This window comes from Corvus hawaiiensis, chromosome 1, assembly GCF_020740725.1.
Source record: "Corvus hawaiiensis isolate bCorHaw1 chromosome 1, bCorHaw1.pri.cur, whole genome shotgun sequence".
In the NCBI taxonomy this organism is placed as follows: domain Eukaryota; kingdom Metazoa; phylum Chordata; class Aves; order Passeriformes; family Corvidae; genus Corvus; species Corvus hawaiiensis.
Window position 1 is genome coordinate 43086169 of NC_063213.1, and position 19926 is coordinate 43106094.

Genomic DNA, 19926 nt, shown 5'->3' on the forward strand with positions numbered 1-19926 from the left:
GAAATCTTCTGTGCAGTTAGCAGATGGACTAATTAGAGTAAGTTATTTGTGGTAGATAACCAGCCAATGGTCAAAGCAAGGTTATTGCAGGAGCTGGTGGTTATGATCTGTAAAAAGATGAGAAGTATTTGCAGAATTTGTGATAAGCTGTGTTTCTTAGATTGAATCTAGTAGGTACTATGGGCACAAGACAAATACATATCTTTAATGATGTATCTGAAGCACAAGACAGATTTCCTACTTTTGGTATTTTTGTTTGTTTGTTTGTTTGTTTTCCAGTGCGTCTTTTTCCATTCTTTCCCTTTTTTCCCATTGTCAGTGAAAGCAACTGCAGCATTGTGAGAATGTAACAGTGCAAGAGATTTTGGTTAGAGATCTGTGGTTTACTGCCTGAATCTTGACCAAATATGGTGTCCTATTGCATGACTGATTTCAGTAACCATTTAGTTTATTACTGGTAGGATGATTCTTAATAGAAAAATTACCAGGAAATGAGGAAAGACATGGTGTAGTTTGATGAAGTTAGAGAGAGGATATAAAACTGAGTGAGTGAGGAAAACAAGAGAGGGAAACAAATAAAAAGAGGGAAAATAAATACAGTTACTGTACAGAAGAAGAAACTGACAGTGATGGAAAATGCAGGAAATGTAGCAAATTTAGGAAGTAAACTGATGCAGAATGAGATGGAAAGAACAATCCTTAACAAAAAGCGATCCTATTTTTTATTTTTGTAAAGCTTAGTGTGAAAAAGAATAAATTCAATTGTCTGAGCTGGGTGGTTGGATGTTAGGGCGTGGGATGCTTGTACTGATTTTTCATTCTGAGCATTTTTGAAGGTAACATGAAAATATTACAGTGGTTGTTGCTTTAATCCCAGATATCCTCAATGGCTACTCCGTGCGTAGAATTAATATGTCCATGGCAATCCTGCTTAGATACTGTTTCATTCCAAATGTACGTGCCTTCACATTTGTCCCTGTGAGTTGTCATTTCACCTTCAAAAGTGAATTTTTTTGCCCTGGTTGCAGATACCTCCCAACAAAACTTGCTTGAGGAATACTTTTCCTGGGAGTTTTCATAGTATGATGGTATCAGGGAATTTAAAATAGTACAACTCCTCAAGACCTTCCTCTTTCCTTACTTGATTTTGGCCAGGTGTGCTGGTCTTGGCTGGGATATTTAATTTTCTTCACGCAGGTCTTCATACCAGCTCTTCACAGCAGCTGGTATGGAGCTGTGGTTTGAATTTGTGCTGAAACAGGGTGATGAAAGAGAGAGGTTTTGTTACTACTGAGCAGGGCTTACACAGAGCCAAGGCCTTCTCTATTCCTCCCCCCACGCAGCAGCAAGGGGGCTGGGGGTGCACAGGAAGTTGGAGGGGACACAGCCAGGACAGCTGACCCCGACTGACCCAAGGGACATTCCATACCATGTGGTGCCATGCTCAGCACATTAAAGCTGGAGGAAGAAGGCATGGAGGGACATTTGGAGTGATGGCTTTTGTCTTCCCAAGTCGCTGTTCTGTATGATTGAGTCCTGCTCTCCTGGAGACGACAACACCTGCTGCCCATGGGAAGTAGTGAATTCATTCCTCGTTTTGCTTTGCTTGCATACACGGCTTTTGCGTTCCCTATTAAACTGCCTTTATCTCAACCCGTGAGTTTTCTGGCTTTTACTTTTCCAGTTTTGATGCTTATTCTGACAGGAGGGAAATGATTGAGTGGCTGCATGGGGCTGGGTGCTGGCTGGGGTTAAACTACAACACCTGGAATGAACTCTTGTCTGAAGTTCCCTGAGCTTTTCCCTGGAAGGCAGTACACTCACTTGTGTGATGCCGATCTTACAGAATCTCTGCAATTCAGCAGTATTCCTTGAAACTATGGCCAATACAAATGGTATAGTGTTTGCCAGCTTTGTTCAGGATGTTTTTGACAGTTGCAGAAACAAGGAACAATTTAGGAAAGATATCCTGGTGTTATTTCTTCATAATTACTGCACATGTGTTTTTTTAAATTTGAGAATTAAATGTACAACAGTAAAGCTATGGCTATGTATGTGAAGAGATTTTTTGTGTTTCCACTGACCGTTTTAAACTTTCATACAAAACTGACACAAAAACTCCAGAACAAAACATCCAGTTTTAATCTCATGACACCAGTGTTTATACTGGAAAATAAAAACAATGCCAAAACTTTAACTTATATACATAATGGTTTATGTGTCCTAAAATGAGAAAGCAAATGCTTCTCCCAGTTTATATGTGTAATGGAAATTGTTAAATGACATTGAGAATTAGGCATGGTGTGTTTGTGCATTCTCAGTCAATAGCTGTGATATGGTGAGCTGAGGAATCAGGATTAGTGGCCAGCTGTGCCACAATGTGCCTGTGCATCCCAAGGAACCAGCACCTGTGCTCCATGGCTATAGGGTGCTGAGGTGCAGCGGGGCTCTGCCAGTGTGGCCCTGCCCTGGGTGTGGGGGGCAGGCAGCCCTCCCCCAGCCTCCTGCCCAGCGCTGAGGCGGGGTGGGTACCAGCAGATGGCTAAAGGTGAACCGGAATTGTTTGCAGAAATACCATAGACCTGTACTTGCTACTGTATTTGCTACTATCTGTTATTATTATTATTATTATTATTATTATTATTATTAAATTTCTGGGATATGCCTCATTTAATCAGCACTTCTCTATTTAACTTTAAACTAGGTGAAAACTGGAATAGAGGTAAAGTAAGAAACCCTGGATATAAACACTCACATTGGAGTGTAGACACACTGGCAAAATTCAGGCAGCCCAAAATGAGAGATGACACTTCACCCCTAATTTGTACCAGTGGGAAAATGGATGTGAAAGGATAAAATTTGGGCACAGAGTATCAGCTGGGGTTTGTGTTCCCGCACACATCCAAATGTTAACGATAATTTCAGTCTTTGAAGTTTTCATAAAAAAACCCAAAACAACCTCTTAAGGAAGTTAAACCTAAATCTGTGCTCTGTAAAAATTTCAGTTTAATAACCACCAGTTTGCATTAATTATTAAATGTAACTTAGTTTACTTATCCATTTTAGGGCACTTATTTTGGCTTGCAAGCATGGGTTTTTTTTAGAAAGCTAGCTAAAAATATATACTTATGATGTACACTGCACATCTTTAAGTATATAAATCAAAATTCCAGTGCAAATCTGTAGCTCTGGTTGCACTGTAGCAATATGTTTCTAGTACATTAAATACTGGAAAAAAAAATTGGGGGGGCATTGAGTCAGATTCTGGATTAAATAATTTGCCAAACCTATAGTATCTTTTTTCTTTATTCTGACTAAAAATCAAAGCTGGTTTTTAGAGATGAAACAAAGAAATCATTAAATAAATAAATATTCTAATTTTATTTCTTTGGTTCAGACTAAATAATTGTAATTTTCTCCTTTAATATTTCTCAATTTGCTCAATGGTTTTCATCCCTTTTAATTTTCTTATCCAGATATAAAACCCCTAAAGAGGAATGCATTGTAAAATGTTGACTTGTTCTTACAAATGACAGCACAATACTAAGACACAAACCAAGAGTACTTAATGATATCAGTATGACAACTCACTTTTTAAGTAGTGATAGCTTATCATAGGATACAACATTCCAGCTCTTTTATTTTTTTAAATAAAATAATACCTTAATTTATTTGTATTCCACCAGAATGAGTACATTCGTTGCAAATTGCATGCACATAAAAGGGAATCCATTTGTAAACTACATAATATCTTAGTAATAAATAGTATTTGATCTAATACGATGGTAGTGCATTTCTTGTTAAAACTGCAAGCCTTTACGAAAATGAAACCAAACTCTTATTCTCTTTATAAATATTTTAAATAATTTTTAGGTACATGGTTCATACCAAGTATATAAAAATAGTGGTTTTAGATAAATTAAGAGATTTCATTTACATGACAAATAACGTGCAACAACTAAGCACTCTCTAGCAGCTCTATTTGGTTGATTGTCTAGATGACATGCAGCGAATATTGTCCCTTTGCCTTCACAGAACTGACAAAAAGACCAGCAGGACCCACGATCACCTGAAGCAAACAGTGCCATAGCTATTGTTTGGGAACAACGGTCAGACACTCAGGGAAAACCTTTGCTTCGATGAACAAAAGCCACCCATGACAGTTCTTTGTGCTAGACTTCCAGCTGCTCTGACCCTCAGGGTCTTTGGACTATCACAAAAGTCTGTCAAACAGACAAGTAAGTTATATCTGTATTCAAAATGTTTTTCAACATGCTTCTAGAATCTAGAAATTTATTGTTTTTTCTATACTATGAACCAATATTACCTTTTCTTACTTTCTGTAAGTCTGAATTTTCATGTTTGTAAATCTCCATGATCACCAAAACAGAGATCAAATAAAGCAGTCATGCAGTACTCTCTAAACGTAAAACTGGCAGCTGTGGAACATGCTTTGAGTACCACTTTGCTGTGTCTCATACATCTATGGCTTGGCAATCTTTATCTTTAAGATCCCTTGTGCTTGTCACAATGTCTATTGGGAAATCTGGGGTCTGTGCAGAAGTTACTCTGGCTGTTGCTTCCAGGTCCCATGATCCTGGCAGGTTCTCAAGGCTTAGTGAGCTGATTGCTCCTTGGCTAAAGCTCTCTTCCTCTGATCTGCTGGGCAGCACGAGGTGTAATGATGCCTCTGATGAAGAGCATACTGAAGGAGAAAGGGTTGCTGAAATAGACTGAAGAGGAGTCAGGGTAGTGTCTGAATGGGGAGAGGTGCATCTTAAAAATTGCAGATTGTCTTTCTGAATTACCTGATACTGGGAAGGGGAATTTTGAAGGCCTGTTGTATAACAAAATTCACCATCCATAGAATTTTGCGGGTTGGGTTCAGTCCTTTGGGGACTGCTGCCTACAGAAGACAGGTCTGTATTCCAAATGTCACAGAATGTGTTTCCACGACAAAGTTGTGCTTTGGTGCAAGTGAAGTTCCCAGCTTGCCTGTGCGAGCAAGGTTGATGTGTAGTCCAAGCCACTCGAGACTGCAGACTATCCAGTGTGGGACTTCGAGATAGGCTGTGCACAGCACAGAATCCTGGAGCCTTCTGGGACGTGAGCAGGTTCTCCAGAAGGTGCATCACATTCTTCATATCCTTACGTAATTGTGAGACTTCTTGACTTAAAGTTGTCATCTGTTATGAAAGGGCAAAATATCACAGTATTTATTCATGCACCATGCATAAAGTATGCACATACATCCCTTTTTTCCTTCTAAAAATGGCAGCTTTGATTTATGGCACGGTGTCTCTACAGTAAAGAAATATGCTCTGCTAATGTATATGGGGAAATAGTCCTTCCAGCTACTTTAATTCACCTGATTTTAAATGATTCTCTGTCTGTAAAAATTGGTCATAGGGTCAGAGCTGAGATGACTTCCAGAGGCAGTATGACACCAATATTTTCTTGATCAATCATTAAATATTTTCAACCATAAACCTTTCTTATTAAACAATTTTATACTGATGAATTACATAAAAATGAGGTCTTGTGAAATCTTGCGTGTGCAAAACAAAGAATCAGATTTTTTATTAGACCTTTTCTCTTAAATGCTGAAACTACTGATAGCATCCAGTTGGTTACATAAAGTACATGAAGTCTTTCCCAACATTGCTGCTTCAGGAGGGGATCAGATTGGCAAGTTCTGAATTTCTGTTTTAAAGTCGACTGGCATATGAACATTAATGGGGACATTTGCTAGGACTTTATAAGGATGTTCTGGGCAATGAAAAGTCTAGTTCAAACATAAAAGTAACCCACTCACCATTTCAAATGGTAGAAATTAAATTTGTCTCCATGATAGCTATCAATCTATTCTGGGTCAAAGCACTGTCATTATCATTAAAATAGTTTCTCTTACTGGTGATACTTTGTTGAAAAAAAGACATGACTGCACATTCTTCTTCAAGCCACATGTCAAAAAGAAAAAAAGCTATTTCAGGAGGCCTTTCTTTGACTCAAGTAAAGACATCACTGATTAAATGATCTGCACAGATTAATTTTCATATAACCAGAAGTAGAAGTATAATTTTCATTTTTCTGGCAGGATAGTTCTGAAGAAATCTGCTGGAAAGACATTTCAGGCTGAGTTTGATTGGGTTAATACAGGCACAATAATTATAAAGAAATTTGGAGAAGAAAGTAGGAAGCTCCAATACAGCTCCTATAGATCTATTCATTTTTCTCTGAGCAAAGAGGTCAAACCCAATATATTGTTCAATAGTTTTGTAGTGATCACACTGCCTCTGGAGAGAAAATCCTTAAAGGGGGGAGACTCTTGAGTGGCAAGTGACAGGATCTTCTTGTGTCTCTGCACTTCTCTTTCTTTCTACCTTGTTGTTTAATTGAGTCACAGTAGGTAGAAAATAACCATGAGATCCTCTTCTGACACCTGAGATTAAGCTTTGAATGCTTGGTAACTTCAGTAAATGTGAGGAGTTAAAATATGCTGCCAAAGCATTTTGTGAACAGGCTTCCTGTGGGGTCTGAGCAGCCAGGGAAGGTTCTTGGTACTGTCAGGCTGTAAGGAAGCACACTGAGATTGCTGGACAAATCAACTGCACAAGAACTCCTGTGTTCTGTTGGTAACTAGGGGATGACATTGCAAAACATTCAAAAGCTTATTTGGGAAGAAAGGGGGAAGACAGACAATCAAACTCATGGCTGTCTAGATTCAGTGGTCATCAGTTCTTTTTAGGATCATCACTGGCCCCTACACCTAGTGGATACAGCAATGATTTTCTATATATAATTTCCCAACTTGAGTCAATTTTTCAGGGCCTTCTGCAGTTGTGCAAATAGAAGCATTGACACTACCTTATGAGTATGCACCTTATCCAAACTATGAATGCTGTGTGAAAATATCTGCTATTTAAAAATATCTTGTTTGGTTTGATCTATGTTTTTGTTTTCCATTTCTCATCACTTATGACCTTTTTAGAAGTTTAATCATCATTTAACATGTTTCTTTTGCCAATTCATTGAGACAATACAGCAAAAATCAATTCCAGCATCAGCACTTGTGACAGCCCTGAATTTCTGTTCATTACAAGGTGCTCTAGTGCCCAGATACTCTGTTTTTGATATATCAGCTAGCTCATAGGGTGTTTTCTTCTCTCATAAGCTTGCTCTTCCACCAACGTAGGAATTGACCTGATAAACCCCTTTGAAGTAGATTTTAATGGTTTCCAGTAGTATGATAGTCAGAGTAGTTATGCCAAACTTACTCACCACTACCATTTAGTAAGATCTATTTGGACCTATTCTGGATGTCACATACACAAAAAAAAAAATATGTAGGTTTCATATTTTATGAACTATTAATCTTACAAGATTAAACCTCCAGTATCGATACCACTTTTAATTTTCATCTGTCTCTATATTATTATAGTTCTATACATATAGCATAGTAATGGTGTTCCTACCAATGCAACACTGTTTATACTATTATTTTTATACCCTGCAGAAATCTTTGAGCAGATGCAAATAAAAGGGTGTAATAGGGGGAAAAAATCTTATCAGTACTATTAACAATTTCACAGTGTTTGAGAAAGTGCAAAAGAACAGAGATTAAAAGCCAAAGGAATTTTATGTTTGTGAAAGAGAAATTGAAAGCAGAACAGTTTCCTTCTGAGGAAAAAGGGCTAATTCCTGGCATGCTGGTAAGGCTGCACTCTTTTCAGGAGCTCACTGATTATTGCTAGGCAAAACAGCTACTCATACAAATGGTTCCCACTGTGCTAGGCAGACAGCTTTAAAATTATATCTGAGATCCCAAATATACTTGAAATGCTGCCTTAACACTTCCTAGGGCTTGAAAAAGATACTGCAATATTTCCGGATGTGGAAACTGGGTTTTATACAGATTTAGCTTCAAGTAGCAAGAGGTGCTTCTCAGACTGTTTGAAAGAAAAGTCCTGGTGCCTTTTTAGTAGACCATGTTATCAGGAAAGAATATATTCAAAATAGAGGTTAAAATAAAAATTTTACTAGATGTATTTTGTGTTTTCAAATTACTTTGACAGTTTCAGCAGAAAGTATTTTTCTTTACTACCGATATTAAACTGTTGAGCAGTTTGAGTACTTTGTTCCATGTAGTTAGGTAGGAATGATGTCATGTAAGATGATGATGGTGATTATTTATTTGTTTATTTTTTAATGACAGATTTGCAACTGGAATGCCTAGCTCTCATAATTGTTCCTGGATAAATCTGGAATAAGAATTTTTCTGATTAGAAGCTGATTCTGATTAGTACATTGGTATTTTTTTCTTTCTGTGTTTACTCCCTTTTGAAATTCAAACTTCAAACCCAGATATCTTCCTGTTATTACTCTTTCTGAACACCCGAAGAAGTGAAGATGAATATTTGCTCCTTGAGTAATGGAAGTTGCATTTTGGCAAAGTGGAGGAGCTGCCTGGCTTGCACTGCATATTGCAGCTTCTCTATTCCCTTGCTTGGTCTTTCATTACTTCTTCTATTCTGCTTTTTCATTAAGTCAGGGAGACTTTCAGGTAGAGTGAGCTGTCTTTGAAGGCTCAGATTGACTAACTGCTGATATTCTTTTCCTTACTGACTTCATTGTTGAATGAATGAAACAAGAAGTGAGTGGAGACAGACTCTTCACTGATCATCTGTCAGCAACTCTGTGGCATTGGTATTATGGTGACAGACATTTCTGATTTAATGGCTTTAGTAATAAAGCTAGTTGCAGAAGGAAAAAAATCCAGCGCAGCTAATCTGAGTTCAGATTAAATCTATAGGATTTGTGCAATGATATGATGATTCAGTTTCAGTGAAATAAATCCAGGAATCTGGAAGGCTGTGCAATTTGTTTTACTGTGTGGGAGTAGGAAATTTGCTCGCTTGTCTGCTGACTCACTAGCCAGCTCTTTGGTAGTTCCAGTGACCAGTTTGTCTGGGTAAATTAGGATACCAAGATTATTGCTATTAAACACGTAAGGATAAAGTAGAGAAGTATAAAGGACTAGATTTTTTAAATATATTCAAGTCAACCGGGGTCCCATGAAATTCAGTCTAGAAAAGGGGTTCCCAAACTGCAGTTCTAATAGTAATTTGTGACTCTTCATTCAGAGTGAATCTGGCTGGTGGGAAGGAGGGAGGGGGGCAAGAGGAAAGTTGATTAGAGGTATGGAGCATCTCTTCTACAAGGAAAGGTTAAGAGAATTGGGATTTTTCAGCCTAGAAAAGAGAAGGCTTTGGAATAACCTAATTGAAGCCTTCCAGTACCTGAAGGGAGACTACAAGAAAGACGGAGGAGGATCACTTACAAGAGCATATGGTAAGAGGACATGGGGGAATGGCTTCAAACTTAGAGAGAAGGTTTAGTTTAGATATTAGGAAGAAATTCTTTACTGTGAGTGTTGTGAAGCACTGGAACAGATTGCGCAGGCAAGCTGTGGATGCCCCATCCCTTGAGGTGTTCAAGGCCAGGTTGGATGAGTCTTTGAGCAACCTGGTCTAGTGGAAGGTGTCCCTGCCCATGCTAGGGGGCTTGGAACAAGATAATCTTTAAGAACCCTTCCAACACAAGCCATTTCATGATTCTATGACTGTTGGATGTGCAATCTGCCTTTAGGTTCACATAGAATCAGGACGGTGACGGCATAATTGTAGCAATAAGAAAACCAGGTTTGGAAATTACTGCTTCAAGGAATTCAGAAAGTATCAGGGACAAACTGACGGACTAGCTACTGATTGAGAGCAAATGGAGGACTGTGGAAATCCCAGGTGGCTGGGAGACAAGAAGCTGGCAATATGTGCTGATGAAAGGAAACCTGAGGTAGTATATATGATTTTGGGCAAAAATATGAAGCAGACAATTTCTATAAGCACCTAAAGGAATAGTTAAAAGAGAAGAGGCAACATTATGTTTCTTAAGAATAAACCTTGGCAAAACCATAATTCTTTTCTTTAACTGAAAAGCTGTTTAAAATATAAGAAGAAACTTTGGATGTAATATACACCTTGTTAGAAGACTTCTGAGATGTTACTGTCCACCTGACACTCTTCTAGAACTATTTTCTAGAAGAAAATATGAAGGAGATGTAATCACCATAAGCTGGATTCTTGAATGATTGGAATGGTTTATGATCAATAGTTTGCTGTCAACCATGGACATTTTAAGATATTCTTTTTAGCACCCTCTCCTGATCTGTTTTTATTTAATGTTTATTTTTAATGTCTAAATGGAATTCATGTTCACTTTTAAATATAAGTAATATGAAATTCAAGAAAGATAAATGTTAAACATTACATCTGAAAAGAAAATGTCAGAGGCATGAATATAATATTCTGCCTATGCAGAATATTATAGAAAAATGTCTGTGGAGTTCTGCTGAATGACACTTTGTGGACATTAATCATACTCCCAGGAAATACAAACAGGGTATTTTCTTTAATTGAACTCAAGAAGGGGGTTTTCTTCACAAGGAATTACTTAAGCTGCTTGAAATATAGCTGCCTGAGATTGTGTACTTTGTCAGTGATTTCGAAGATCTAACCAAAGACAATTCAAAAGAAAATTATACCAATGAAGTGTGGTAGCAAATGTAATGCGAAAAGAAAGTCAAACAGAATTTGGTTTGCTGAGATCTGCTGGAATCACGTTTCCAGAATAAATTGACTTTAGGAGGAGAACACCAATCAACTTCTTACGATCTGCTAGGCAGAAAAGAAAAAGCAGTGAACTTGTGAATTTGCATACCTACAGACATTAACATTTAGGAAAATAGATGAGTGCAGGAACATTTTGAAATGCCTGTTAGAGATTAAGTGTGCAATCATTGTCATCTGTCATGGTAGTAATATTTTTTACTCAAATTTGAAGTCAGCTTTTGGTGTCCGCTTGATTTGTATACTGCATGGTTGCCTCTCAGTTAATTCCTTTGTCTCAGGTGCCTTTCTGCCCTGGAAAACTGCAAGAGACTCACCACAGCATATGGGACTTATGCTATGTATGTACAGTGTGTTCTGCTTAAAAAGAAATAACCTAAGCTTTGGAGCATCAACTATTTTTGTTACCTTCATCAGCCAGTACCAATTAAACTAACATTAACAGAAGAACAAAGCTACCTGGTAAGGCGTCTCTACAGTTATCAAAGTATGAGAGCAGAGAGGAAACATGAATGTCAGTGCTAAAAGAGAGGATATATTTTAAAAAATCTTGGCAGGCAAAGTGCATTTACACTGCATGCATTGTTTAGAAAGCTCTTATTTCTTAATACAAATGATACTTGGTTTTATGTCTTGGCTTTAATGTGAAATTTACATGGCTAAAATCCAAAATGGATAGATTAGTTTTAATAGTTTTCATCATCTATAAATGTTGTTAGTTCAATTTTGCCATATTTTTCTTGATTGAAAGATGTTTTAAAAGCAAATTACTGGGATAGCCTTGCTGCGAAGTAATTTCTTTCATGTGATAATATAGTTATGAACTTGTTAGAAAGAGCATGTATTTAATTATTCTAAGTCAAGTGAGTTCATTGTATGAACTCTCAAGTTGCAAATTGAACTTTAATGCTATATCCCCTGTGTAAAACTGAAAGCCTGATTAACTTCACAAAATTTTCTTTAGTGTCCCTGATTATCATCTGCATATATTTTTAATAGTAAAAATGTTTTTTTTTTTTTTTCTGTACTGAGAATGAGATTCATTTTTGGCAGCTGGATTTGAAATACATTTTAAAATAATATATGTATAAAATTTATGATTTGGAAAATAAACATATTTGCTCTAGGATTGTTCCTTTTATTAGATACAAGTTAAATATCCCTGTGAATATATTTTCTCTGTTCTGCATAAGTACCAGCTGCTTAGAGTATTCTAAGTACTTGCATTTAAAAAACCTAAAATTAAAAATAGCTGAATTTCCACTAAGTGCTCCAATGTGGAGCTAAATAGAAGGCAATTATCTAGCTCAAAACCTGACCCTATTCATATTTCCTTATGTTTGTTTGTTTTTCAGTTGAATGGGAGAAATGTGAACACTGTGTTCATTATACTGTTATAGTACTGTAATTGTGGGATCTACTAATATGGTAAAGCATGAAAACAGCCCCCAGATTTCTGAAGCTGAGGGAGGCTGCACTGAAGCTGGGTTCCATATGAGGAAAACAGGGGACATGACAAAGCAATCTGAGTTTGTCTGCATGCACTGCATGAGATTGCCTTTTTATCTGAGCTCAAAATCATGTACCCATGTAGCATGTTTTTGAATGGAGAATGTGTACATGTAATTAGGGGGAAAATATGACTAATTTTGGATATTTCCTTATTTTAACCGGTCTATGTTTTGAAATAATTCAGATTTGAGTTTTGCAAACTGAATCAAAGTAAAAGTATTTCTCTGCTCTTTTCATACAGTGGCATTCAAATGATAGAGAGCTACAAGCCTAGTAGGATACAGGCAATGGGACAGTGATAGGCAGGTGCTTTAATCTAGATGTCTTGGCCGTCTGTATACCTCAGAAAATCTGCTTTGTGGTTTCCTATTTTTACTTCGTGGGCTCCTTAGTAGATATGTATGATTGCATCAGGTAAATGGTGCCTCTGAAAAAATGCTCAGTGTTCAGATACACTCATCTGATCAGCATTTGCAGACAAATGCATTGGAGAGATGCGATCAGGTGTACAGATCTCTGCAAAGGAAGGACACAGACTCGTAAGGCAGAATACTCTTCCTGAATTCTTGCTCTGCCTAGTTTGGAGCAGGTCTTTGAAACAAGCTTTCCCCAGCTCAGCAAAATGTACAATGCTGATAGATATTCAGTAACCTAATCTTGAAACTATTGCTTAAGTAATTGTGTTTTTACTGGAACAAGAACCTGAACCTTAACTCTCACCTGCTATATACTGACGGTACTGAGCTATAATGAATGTCATGCCTTCTTTATTCAGTGATTATTTATACTAAGTGTAAGGGACAAACATGGTAGGAGATAAATTAGTCCTATTCCGCTCCACCTTGCAATACTGAACTGGACATAAATTCCTGCATCAGCTTGGGTCTCATTCAGGCTCAATGAGCAGTGAGGTCAGGTGAGGGAATGAAGAAGCTGGTTAACTGGCTGAGCAGCCAAAGCATGGAGCTGTACAGCAGCAATTAGGGGTGTGTTCAAGGTTGTCTCACGTTGACTGTGCTGACTTTGGAGACTACTCTCCTTAGAGGAAGTCTGTGCATACATTACTACTAAAATTAATGTGGTAACAAATCTGAGAAGTGAAACCAAGGCCCTGAGTTGTGTTACTTTCTTAGGTAAATGAAATGTTCTTTGGATTATGTAGTGTATGCCACATACCCAAAATACTGCCAGGAGCTCAGCTGTATTTCTAAACTAGGTATAGCTAATTTTGTAGATTTTTCTCTGGGGTAACGTTTTCTTTGCTTTGCTAACAACAGACTGTATTGAAAGTCTGAATGGAAAGACATGTCTTTTTTCCCCCCATGAACAGCCGAAATATTTCTAAGCTAACTAGTGAACTGTTGTAATACAATTGCCTTTCATGAAAGCAGTTATTTTTGCATTTGTTGATTGACTTCTGATCTCCAGTGGAAAATGTACTAATGACAGTGTTTACTGCTGTTGGCTACTTGTGACCTGTTTTCTCATATTTTCTTTACCAGGACGAGACTGCATGTCTTTAATACAGAACTTCGTTTCTGACTCTGCTGGTATTTTGACTACTGCGAGTATTCTGCTGCAGCATCAGTGATCAGTTCCCATTACTGGTCATCATCAAATGATGAAAGCGCTGGGGCTACAAATATTCAGTACTTAATACAACAGCAGAAAACTCCAAGCAACAGCTACTGAGTATCAGCAAGGCTGCCCAGAGGCTCATCTGGGTAAGCACCAAGTCCATACTATCCATTCAGAAACTCCAGCTGGGGCATGTTTGACTACACGTAGAATATGCAATTAAGCAGCCTTACAGTCATGCAGTTTTTCCAATGTAAATTTTGATCCATGGGAGGACTAGGAGGTTACCCATCCATCTCTGGGATTTGAGCCCAGAATATTACCTATGAAATCTAAATCTAGTCCTACTGTCTGTTTTATGTTAATGTGAACAAACAACTTGTATAACATTTTGATCAGATAGTATTATTAGGACAAAATTAAAATTGTATGTGGAGAGAAATGACCTTGAACATGTGGAGTTTTTTTCTTTTTTTTGATTAACATATTCCCCTGCTCCAAGATTTATTTATTTATCACTTTTCACTAGAAAAACAATGAGAAGCCCAGAACTGTTCCAGTTGAAATGTTTGTTTAATCCACAAGATCCCTGCCTTGGAACATCTGTCACCATGATACGTTTTCCAGTTGCCTCTTGCAGATAGCCACATAATACCTCTTCCTATTTCAAAAATTCCTGTTCTCAAAAGGGATGAATCAATATGACTTGTGTGTCTCAAAAGCATTATATAGGAAATGTAATTTCCTATCATAATGGTGGTGTCAATGAACATCTTGAAGATTTTTCTGAGTTCTTTGACCAAGTCCTATAAAAAACCATAGTTTTTCATGGCCCATAGTCAATGGGTCATAAGACTTTTGTCTGAACTCTACAGTTTGACATACGAATTAGGTGATGCATTCATAGTAACTAACTAACCATGCATGCACTCTTAGCTTAGGATGTTTAAGTTATCTAACCAAGTTAAGCTGACTCAGGATGAAAGAGGTTTATAAGCTCAATACTTTGTAAGTGGAAAATAATAACTAGATTAAGTGTACACAATATAGGAGGAGAAATAAAAATAAAATTTTACATTTCTGGTAGCCAGAGAGCTCAGGGAGGAAGTGAAACTGTGTGGTGGGACTTATTGAGATGTTTCCTCATGTAGAAGTACAAGGAATTGTCTGTAATCTTTTCACATTGAAAGTGAGAGTATGCTGGAAACAGATTTTAGTCTTTCAGTATAACTGTGAAGTTAGTCTGATGCTTTAATCTTGTTAGCTGAAGTGCTGCAAGGGCTGTGTATATGAGACAGCTTAGCCACAGAACATCTCTTTAGAGTTGGATTGATAGCTGATTACAGGTTTGAAGTTTTTAGAAGGGAGAAATAGAAAGCACCACTGAGTGCTATCGGCCCTGCATTCCTCAGGTCATATTGCTTGAGCAGGAAGGGTTGAACCTCTCTTTCATCCTAAGTAGACACAGGTAAAGTGATTTGAAATATTTTATGTAAATTTGAACATAAATGTATTTGCATTTCTTTCAAGGAAATTCTCTAAAAGCAAAACACGCATCAAGACAAAAAAATTTGGGAGAAGAAACTTGGAGAAGTAATGAGAGGAATGAGACACATAGAAACATACTCAGAAGAGATTAAATCCTGAGAAAATCAGAGGCACTAGCCTCACTTTAGTTTTAGCCCTAGCATGTGACACAAACTTTTACGTAGGTTTCATGTAGAAAATTAATCTCAGAATGAGTTAAATCCCCAAACTGCCCTACACGTAGGAACCTCATCCAGTTTTGTAAGCTCATTTATAACACATTTATCACATTCTTGAGTTTTCTGAGTTTTCTCCAGCATTCCTTGATTCATTGTTAATATCCTTCAACCCCCACAAAATCTTGTTACCTCATTATTAAGCCTGCTGATCTGCTGTTTGGTCTCTTCTGCTTTGATAACGAGCACAGCAGCACCAATTTCAGCCTCTGAAAAGAATTCAAATTCATGTAAATGAGAAGAGTATGATCACTTGGAAACACTAATACTATTCTTGCACTTAACCAATGCATTAAATTTAAGCCCGTTTTGCAGTTGGCTAGAATGGAAATAAAACCATGTGTTTAATGTTTGGTGTACAATGTGTGAAAGGAATGAAAATAACAACCTTGGCGCCATCCATGTGGCAGCTCAACACTTTTTAAAAATCATAAATATGACTAAACTTTTATTATTATTTTCCTGTTTGGCTTTAAGAGGAGCTATATATGTCCTAGTTTCCTCCATGAAAAAGGGACATAGCTATGTGGGGAGTGTTACTTCTAAAAGAGCGGATGTTGGAAACAGTCACTGTCTCTTTTTAATCTTTTTTTTCCCCCCATCTTGACAAGTTCCATTGCTTTGTTGTGCTACTTTATCAACCTTTTCAGTCTGTAGGTCATTTAAAGCTTCCTAAAACCCCTTATTATTCAAGGCTTTCACTCTTTTACTTTTAAAAATCTATGTTCTTCCACGCTCCCTCACTTCTCTAAATGTCTTTAAAAAGTTGAGAGCCAAGTTTACACATAGGTTTCAATTTTGTCCTTGTGTTTAGTGCCTTCCATGACCAAAGGTTTGGAAGCATGAGGCAGATTCTACAGTACTTCTGGTATAACACATGAAAATCCAGTTCCCTCCACAAACTGTTTTATCATGAGTGTCTGTTAGCAGGAAAACTACAAATGACCTCTGGGACCTTGCTGTATTTTTCTACAGAACCAATTGTGACACTGAAATGGCACTGAGAGTACAAATATATGTTTAATCTATTTATGCCACTTTTGAGATCAAAGAAATAAATGGGAACAAAAAGCACTTTTGAAAACTGTTTTCTCTAAAGAGTGATTTTCCCAGGCAAAGCTCACCTCCAGATGTAGGAGATAACCTGGATTCCTGCCTGAGCTGATCAGAGCTGAAGTCAAAGGTTTGGCTTTCCTCATTATGGCTTCCATCCTCAATCCCATCAACAATTCTGTTGAGAAAAATTGGAGTAATGGAACAGTTTCATAAATATCATGTCCATAATTACGCTATAAAAATTACTCCTAAGGGGCACATTTTGAAACAATGGTAAACTTTTCACAACATTAAGTTTAGAGAAAAGCAGAACCTATTATACTGGTATAACTTCTCCTGAGTCACTAAAAATTAAAATTACTGATAATGGAAGGAATGTGAGGCCAAATATAATTAACCGAAGTTTCAAAATTTCCATGACTTTTGCAGCACATTCTGGGTCCAATTCAAACCTATATGGAACATAGTTTACTTTCCATATCTAAAGTAAACTGTTGCTAATCTTTCCTCTGCACAACCTAAAGAGGCTTCACTATGCTCTTGTGAAGCTAAAATCTTCCAGCACACAATCAAGCTCTTATCAAGTTTATTTCAGCAGAGCATAAGCCTGAACATAATATATTTACAAAAACATCTCTGTAAACCTCAGTCAACAGTGTCATTTCCATGCAAATAGTTATTCTAAATTTGTTTAAAATGAACTAGCTCAGGCAGGGCAATCCTGTTTGCAAATTTGATGTACGAAGATGTGTGGACCAGCCTGCAGTGTCCCAGTTACATTAATAACGGTGTTGGATCTGACTACTAGAAAAAGTATTTTTGCCGGTTATTTCTGCCCATGCATATCAGTTATCTCTAAATTGCAGAGTCAAGGAAGCCAAAGGAAAAAAAAGAAGCAGTATTTTATACAATAATCAGGTTCTGCATGCAAAGAATAGAAAACAGGTATCAGAGGAATTAATACACACATTAAAATATATAATTATGAATATTTTCTGTTCTCAGTTAAAATAAATTGTGCTATAAAGAGAACTATTTTAAAGTCAATGAAAGAGAATCATACAACTGCCAGTTTACTGAACTGAAGCATCAATTTCTTATTTTGTCCAGGCACAAGCTCCATATTTTGTCTTACAGTAGGCAGATGAGTTAAATACTAATCTGGAAAGGCTAAGACAGAAAGTTCTTATCCTCTCAGTCATTGATAACTTTGTGATGATGGAAATTAGACTTTTTCTCTAATAAGGATATTTTCAAGAAAACTTCTTGGCTGGAAATGTCTGGAGAAAGAAAGAACAGACAACACAGAGGTATTTGTGATGTATTTGGCTTGAAAGACCTGTGTGACTCAGACCTCTGTACACATACCATGTGTTCTCGTCCTTTCTGGCTCTTCGTGGATTTAGATCTCTGTGTCATGTCTGAGTGTTCATAATGCCAGTTGGATGCTACTAGACTTGACTCTAATCTTAATCAGCCTTTGGTAGAAGAGGAGACTCTAATGTGGTGCTTGAGCAGCCCTGGCCTATGCTGCTATCTGCAGCTGAAAACCAGAATGATTACTTTGTTAGAAATTTGCCATAAAACCTGTTTAATGTCATTTGGCCTCACTGCTTCAAAAGGCAAATTTTAAACACCAATATTGCTTTTGTAGAGGTTTCTAATTATATAAAATGCTAACATTTTAAGTGCCTTTACAGCACACAGGAGAAAGCTTACTCAGATGTGACTTGGAATTTATAGATGTTACATTCTTTATAGTGTTTAAAGATTCAGACTAGAAGGAAATTATATTAGCAAAAATACCTAGTTGTGGAGTACCAGGCTTCTATGTGGGAAATATGTAATGTGCAATATGCTTATTCATACACAAGGAACTGGCTGGGCACTACATTACCTAGTAAATTGAAAACATGAGGGGACAAAGGCAATCATTAAGTCTCGCCCCTCTCTGAATCAGCTGTTGTACAGCCCTGAATTTTCTCCTGAAGACAGAAAACTCCACTCCTAGAAGCCAAAAAGTCAGAAAATATTAACATGTGACCTCTTCTAAGCAGTTGCTTAGGGCTAGAGTGCACTCCTCTGTGTGGGTCTGAGGAGATTCAATTACATAAATGCTTCCTCCTGGGGCTGCCTTTATTATCACTTACATTTTCTTCCTTTTAGCGCTCTTCCATTTCATAGGCAGTACCCAAAAGTAATTGGGAAGACCAGGGCTCTCTTCTAGGAATTACAATTCTAGCTTCTGTTCCTGGCACCAAGAGCTCTTTAAAAATTTGACCCAGTCTCTGAGCTTTACTGCTTTCACTGTGGGGCACAAAGAAAGAACCTGAGTCACCTGTGAAGAATTCTAGTTGGCTTGCTGTAGGAAACACCCACAGTAGAACAAGTTTCTTAAGGAGACAAAGTGAATTCTCTTGAGAAACTGTGGTTATACACCTCAGAACAGCACTGACTGGATATTTCAACCAGTCTTGTCCTTGCCTTCCTTTTCTGTCCAAAACCAAATATAAATGAGGATTTAAATGAAGGTCTTATTTTCTCCTTAATGTTTACAAGGAAACGCTTGGGGCTATTTTTTAAAGTGGTATTAACTCATCAGTTTAAATATTCTAATAATATAAATGCATTCTAGGAAATAATATGAAAATGTTTTGTCCAGAAAAAAAGACTATAACATACATTTTGGGCCAATTTTCAAGCCTATTAACAGGATTAGTCTGCAGTTAGAAAATTATGAATGGAAACAGGAATATGTAACAATACTTTTTTCATATTTTCTTTTGCAGCCTTGAGTGCCAATGTCTGGCTGTATAAGTTCAGAGCAATAATGAGCAAGATTACATTTCAGCAGAAAATAGGAAAAGCAGCTTTTCCCTGAATTACCACTTGTTATGTGAGTGATAATGACGCTTACTCGTAGCTGACTGAACCAAATTCATATGAGATCTAGGAAACAAATGAGAAAATATCTGCTATGCATTTCAATTTTGCTTGTGTAGAAGCTGCTTTTCCACACATTATCGTTCCCTGTATTGACCCTCTATTTAGGATCTAGGAGAGTTCTATGAGGAGTGGCTGATGGCGCTACAGTGGTTTGTTTTGAAGAAAAAGAGGCTCTCTACAACTACCTGAAAGGAGGTGGTAACAAGATAGGGGTGGGTCTCTTCTCTGGGCAACCTGTGACAGAATGAGGAATTGGCCTCAAGCTGCACCAGGGGAGGATCAGATTGGAAATCAGGAACAATTTCCTCACAGAAAGGGAGGTCAAAGGAAGGGAATGGGCTGTCAAGGAAGGTTGTGGAATCACCGTCCCTGGAAGTGTTTGAGAA

General features: G+C 37.4%; 1 protein-coding gene across 3 annotated transcripts in view; it reads right to left on the reverse strand.

The window, feature by feature from the left end:
• Window positions 1-2119: 2119 nt before the first annotated feature.
• Window positions 2120-19926, reverse strand: part of KCNH8 (potassium voltage-gated channel subfamily H member 8) — a 175510-nt gene continuing 157703 nt past the window's right edge. For all 3 annotated transcript variants that reach the window (XM_048302178.1, XM_048302169.1, XM_048302162.1), the window contains 3 exons: window positions 16663-16769; window positions 15671-15747; window positions 2120-5186 (listed from right to left, as the gene is read on the reverse strand). In XM_048302178.1, the coding sequence (XP_048158135.1) occupies window positions 4476-5186; window positions 15671-15747; window positions 16663-16769 (895 nt within the window). In that variant the 3' untranslated portion in view covers window positions 2120-4475. The remainder of the gene's footprint in view (window positions 5187-15670; window positions 15748-16662; window positions 16770-19926) is intronic.